This window comes from Labeo rohita, chromosome 12 (assembly GCF_022985175.1).
Source record: "Labeo rohita strain BAU-BD-2019 chromosome 12, IGBB_LRoh.1.0, whole genome shotgun sequence".
NCBI classification, from domain to species: domain Eukaryota; kingdom Metazoa; phylum Chordata; class Actinopteri; order Cypriniformes; family Cyprinidae; genus Labeo; species Labeo rohita.
In genome coordinates, this window is record NC_066880.1 from 20182791 (window position 1) to 20189399 (window position 6609).

At 39.4% G+C, this 6609-nt stretch overlaps 1 protein-coding gene across 1 annotated transcript in view; it reads right to left on the reverse strand.

Moving 5' to 3' along the window:
* arhgap23b (Rho GTPase activating protein 23b) overlaps window positions 1–5658 on the reverse strand; it is a 96925-nt gene extending 91267 nt beyond the window's left edge. Inside the window, 1 exon segment of the mRNA XM_051123844.1 lies at window positions 5220–5658. Within this exon segment, the coding sequence (XP_050979801.1) occupies window positions 5220–5228 (9 nt within the window). The 5' untranslated portion in view covers window positions 5229–5658.
* Window positions 5659–6609: the final 951 nt, after the last annotated feature.

Genomic DNA, 6609 nt, shown 5'->3' on the forward strand with positions numbered 1-6609 from the left:
GCGAGGGAGGTGTCGACACGGAGCCACCAACACTGGGCCTTGAGACATGAAACCAAGGTTTCTTCCACATGTCTAAGGCACGTAAGCATCCTTGTGTGACCTTGATCATGCAAAGTGTGTTGCCCCTCGGGGAAAGCCCCTTGGTTCTGAGCCACCACTGCAAGGGTCTCATGTACAGCAGGCCAAAATTTATCACATTGGATGCAGCTGCCATCAGACCTAACAGTTTCTGAAAATGTTTGACAGTGAGTGACTGACCTTCTCTCACTCTCTTCACGTCTGTGACATCTATACGATATGAGCAGGAAACAGATGTGCCTGCCTCATCGTCGAATCCCATACTATGCCCAGATAAATGGTTCTCTGTAGTGGAGAAAGCACATTTTTCTTGGCATTTAGCCTTAACCCCAGCTCTTTCTTATGGGCGTTTTTCACCTTATTTACCTGCTCTGACCAAGCTAAAAACAACCAAACACTGATGTGGTTAAGTAAGCAGATGCCCTGGAGTTGCAAGCAGCCAGAGCAGGATCCACACACTCAATACTTGTATGTTTTTCGCTCCCGAAAGTGAACTTACTTCAGAATGATGAAGTAACAGCTGTAGAGCCCAGACTCTCTGTCGCAAGGACAAACACAATCTATGGCCTCTTTCCTTAGGGGAGTGTCTACTTCTTGTTCCATTACCAGAGCCTGCTTGGGTCCCACTAATGTGGGAATGATCCAGTTGAACGAGGCAGTCGAGTAGCCTCTTCTACAGTCTGCAGGACCCACTGGGAGACATTTAGCTCCACCGCTGGCATCGCCCCATATCCCTTCTCACTCAACCCCACAAAGTTAGAGTAGTTTGTTACAGCATGCTGATGAGTCGAGATAATTATAGTTTATCCCACAATCTCGACACCTTGGTGTGGAGACCAGGAAAAATGGAAGGCCCGGCATGAAGTCTGTGATCTCATGCCCAGGAAGTGCTCGTCTAATTTACTCTTGGGACTAGTGTCCTGCTTCTTGGCTGGCCTGTCGATGTTTAACTTGGCTATAGTGCAAGTTACAACCTCCACTAACTCCTCATATGTGAGGGACTATGGTGGCGAGTCCACAGTCTCCTCAGTATCGACGCTCAATACATCAACCTCCTCAGAGGAAGATAGATGAAGCGCCTGGTTCTTTCTCTAGGGGGAGCACATGCTTTCAAGCCCCAAGAGGGAGCCACGGATCTCGCGGGTGAGGACCGAGATAAGGACGAGTCCGTCTCGGATCCCTCTGCTAAATCCACTTGTGAGATCGCAAGCCTGACCACTCTCATCAAAAACGGCCAGGCGGGAGCGGTGCACACACAGCAAGAGCAGCTCGCGGTCATAACAGTCAGCTCCCTCGAGCAGATCATGCATGCTCCGTTCCCAGATAAAACAACACACAGATCGCATACATCCCCACCTGCAAAATAACATGGGCAGGGAGAAACACAAAGCCTGAAATGTCGTTTGCTCACCACAGAATTGATTTACACTTGGTCATTGTTTTTCGCTTTCTATACAGAGTGTAACTGACTGACTAAGTGCTTATGCAAAGACACACACACACACACCACAGACACACTTGCTGAAGAGCAGAAGCTAACGTGCATTTGCTGGGTGCACCTTTATACTTCCCGGTTGTTCACGTCATCTCACTCGTGATGTCTCACTTCTCTATTGGATTCCACACGTGCTTCAGAATGCAAATACGCAGAGGGCGTTCCCAAAGCGTATTCGATGCAGCTCAAGTTCCTGAAGGGGAATCTAATTTTCTCTAAAATAATGCATGTAAACATGTTTGTGTTTGTTAGATACAAATTATTGAAAACACTATTTTACAATAACCAAAGACATATTTCTGCAAACACATATTTCTGTGTTCGACAAATGTTTACAAATATAATACAGTGGATGTGGCAACATGAGGTTACATTTTATTTTGTTGTATTTGATTAACTACCTTTACCTGAAAATTGAGTGTTTACTGTTGCCCTTTGCATTGTTGATGTACTATTTCCTATTTAGTACTGTACAGCCGCCTTGTCACAATTCTGTATTGTTAAAGGCGGTATATAAATAAAGGTGATTTGATTTGATTTACATTTACACTTTACATTTTAGTTGTATGATCCATTGCATTTTTTGAAATCTTGGAATGCGTATCATCATTATTATTATTATTATTATTATTATTATTATTAATGCACTGCTGAGACTTAATTAAGTCCCTAAATTTGCTCAGTGAATGTCTAATGCAGGGGTCTCCAACCTCATTTTATTAGAGAGCAACATTTTTAAAAATGAAAGTGACTGAGAGCTACACATGGTATACAGTACTTAAATAATGTATCGATCCAACTGTTTGAAAAACATTCAAAACGTACTGACACACGAAAATCACGATGTCAAAAACCAACAAATAAAAATGAGCAACACTATGCGCTAAAATAAAAACATAAAAAACGAGGGCCAGATTTTAGACTAACAAAAAATATTCATAACATGTTATCCATTGACATGTACTACATGTTCAAATACAATTTGGCCAAAAAAATTATTAAACCTTACATTTTAGCCTTATGGCAGTGTACCTATTAAGCCACCAAAATCTAAGTTTATATGTTTTTCATAGATATTGACATGGTTTATAAGAAAAATCAACTGTTAAAAAGCACCATTTATCTCTCATTTGAAAATGTATTTATTAGTTGATGTACAATTTAGAAAATTATATATAATATAAAATTAAGATATTTTATGAATAAAGTCAAAACTCAGTTTGGCACCATTTATTTGGCATGTGTTCCAAATAAGCCTGCATCATGCTTTATCCACAATATATATATATATATATATATATATATTTTTTTTTTTTTTTATATATTGATTTTAAAGAAGTAAAACATCAATATATTTCTTCAGTGACACAAAAGTGTTTTAAAAATTTAAAACTTTCACTAAAGTTTGCTAGCGCTCATCACCTGTACCAGTAACATTTAACCCCAGCCACGCAGGACCTGTAAGGACTGTGAAAAGACACACTTGTCTAAACCACGTTTAGATTACCTCACCTCACCTTTCTACTTCTTTCATTTTACACTTAGCCTATATAACATAACATAGCTTCTTATTTACAGTCTACTTGAAAACACTTGCTCTTTACTGTTGAACTAAGGAATGTGTCCCGTCCCTGATGAGCATTAACTCTGATCTTGGCCTTCACTAACTCCTAAAAAGATTTTCTGTCCACTCCAAACTGTTTTGGTAGAACATACAATTTTTTTTTTTTTTTTTTTTTTTTTACTGTGCTCTTATGGTAAAGGCAATATGTCTCTATGATTTTTGTATTATCAAACATCAGCAGACACATATTATATAATGGTGCTACACAATGTGTCATTTGTAGGCCTAAATATCTAAATATAGTTGTAAATTAAGGTAGCAAGTAAGGTAAGGTAAAAGGTTAGTAAGGTGAAAGCACACAAAGAACTTATTAAACACTTCAACTCAGAAAACTGTTCAAAGTTTGTAATTAGATTGATTCCTCATTGAAAGACTTAAATGGGCTTAAATGGTTCCACATTGAGGATTGGTGAAAAAAGACAATACCTTCCTTTAAAAATGTAAGATATCTTTACAAAGACATGCATGAAGCTTAAATATATTGTGAACTAAGCATCATAGTAATTTTCATTGTCCCTTGCCCCCTTCAAGACCCTTCCTCTTCGGCTGGGATCATTTAGAGCCATTTGAAGCAGCATTTAAACTGCATTTAAGCACCATTGAAGTACACTATATGGAGAAAAATTCTGGAATGTTTTCCTCAAGAAACGTAATTTCTTATCGACTGAAGAAAGAAAGACATGAACATCTTGGATGACAAGGGGTGAGTAAATTATCTGTAAATTTTTGTTCTGGAAGTGGACTTCTCCTTTAACAAAGAAATGGCCGAAAATTGCATAAATATGTAGATTTCTGAAGGGTCCCAAAACATCAAAGTTTTTGGGTGTCTTTGCATGCTGTACCCTGAGACAGCATGCACATAAATGGGGCTAACCCAACATTGCCAAATGTGTTTAGTATGCAATAAAAAAGGTCAGGGAATTAACAAATCACTGGATTGGTTAAAATCATGACAAGCATAAAATATATTTTATAATATATTTATATTATTAAACCTTACGTTTTAGCCTATATAGGGTGTGATTTGTGGAAAAAAGCAGAGGGGGGATGCTTTTGAAAACTTTTTTCTCCCTCCATAGGCGGAGGTTGACCCAACTCCAGTAAGGCTATAGCCTAAGTTACCTATGTTTATGTAATCTTTCAAGAAAGCACATTATGAACCTGTCTTTTCAGGCAAGTACCAGATAATGAGTGTCATGTCGTAAAATGTTTTAATACGATGTAAACTGTCTAACGTGATCACAATTTAATAAAAAATATTGTAAGTTAGGCCTGTTAGGTAATGGGAATCACCTTTCCTAATAACGTGGTAGTTAGCAAGTTTTGCGGCTAAACGCACTAAATGCGGTTAGAGTAAACAATCTCTCAGCACAGTTTATCACTCCACAGAGAGAAGAGAGGAGTGGGGCAAGCAGAGCTCATTTGCATTTAAAGGAACAATCCATCAGAATGTGTTGATTTTTGCAGAGCTTATTTTGACAAGGTAAAATGGGTGTTGTTTTACACTACCATTGAGAATTTTTAACCAAAGTATATTATAGACTTTTCATTAAGACCCTAAAGAATCATATCAATTTGTGGAAAATGGGCATCCGATGACCCTTGTTAAAACATATATCATGTCCTGAATAAAGATGGGACTATTGCCTTAATTTGCCTCTGATTACTGAATGTTGGTGTCCACCATATTCTTCAATGTGGAAGTAAAACAAGCTGTTTTGTACAGCTAAAAATAGCTGGACGTGGATGAGACCAGAAGCCAGTCCTATAAAATTTACAAATGTTAATTGTAGGTCTTGCACACACAGAATCAACATTATGACATTATGATGACTTTCCACACCTTTTTACACTGTTGCTCCTCTGAGCTTCTCTGGGGTTTGCAAACATGTTACACACTCCCAGCATGCTGTATTTGTTGTGAGATTTGTTTAAAGCCATGAGTATGTGTGCATCTCTCTTTCTCAGAGAATAAAAGAGTTGTGTGATCTATGTGTGACCCACCCTCAGTCACCTCCTTACCTGAGCCATTTCTTCAGGGAGTGCTCCTCCTGGACTCCTAGTTCTTCATATTGTATTGCTCATCTATCATACTCCTCAGACATCTTTCACATACACTCCAGGAGAGAAGACACAAGCTACCGTGCCTCACTAGGAAAAAAAAAAACAAAAAAACATGATTTCTTGTGTGCCTCCTCTTTTCTCTCTGACTCCTCTTTGCTGTAACAGTCAAGTCACCAATGTCCAGGAAAGCACAGGATCTCGACTCCACCTCAGCTCTTTCTCCTCCTCTCTGCTGTTACTCGTTGACTCTGTCAAATGTATAGGTGCACAATCCTCCCCGTCCTTCTGGGGTCAGGGAGAGACTGTAAATGCCCGCTCTTTCACGCACTCCTCCTGTTACTCGTGTTTGCTGTGTGTAAGCTGGCCTCATCTCTCTGCCTCTCCCTCCTCTGTGTCCCTTCCTCCCCCTTTAACCACCCCTCCCCCTGCCTTCCTCCCATCCTCTGCCTCTACACACACACACAGCAAATTACAGGCTGTGAGCAGGGGATCAGAGGGATAATAAGGAGGTAGGTCACGTGACTTCACATAGTAATCAGTGTGCTGGACCTTCCATGGAGAGATCCGTCACTATTTACAACCATCGTGTTATCCAGGCATATGTTCCTGCTGTCATCTTGTTGGGCTGCCACCAGCCAATCCTGTCCTATGTCTGTCTAAAGACCAAGGGAAATGTAGTTTTTTTAGGTTTTTGTTTTTTGCGTTTTTTTCCACATTTTTATTTATTTACTTGTTAAATATGTATCCAATAATCCAAACTGTCATATATTCACACTCACGTGTAAATGTAGAGCAGGCAAAGGCTCTCAGGACATCCTCCAGCATTTCCCTTAAACTGTATTGTGGGAAACTTCCAACCCTCCAGAACAGGAAGCTCAATCCTGGTGTGGTCCCAGTGTTTCCCACACCTCAGATTCCAGTAACTTTTCTGAACTGCAACAGCATTTCTCCTGTTTCTCTGGACAATGCATTACCCAGTTTAGAAAAAAACAAAACAAAACAAAACAAAACAAAAAAACAAACAATGGTATAGATCAGTGGTTCGCAATTCCAGTCCAGTTGCATAAAAGGTTTAGTCTAGTCTTAAAAAGTTAGTCAACTAATTTTTTTTTTAACACTGGTCATAATTTTTTACCCTTTGGTTAACTGCTAGTTGGTCAGACTAGTACTTAAGACACTGTAACATAGAGGCTAAGTTTATGCAACTGGCCCCTGCTGGAGTACCACTGCTCTGCACATATTGTATGTATCTCTTATCTGACACCCATGGTTCAGTTCATGGATCTCCCTCTTAATAAGCTGTTGGTCTGAATCTGATACATTAAATAAGGAAGGCTTACAAAATGTG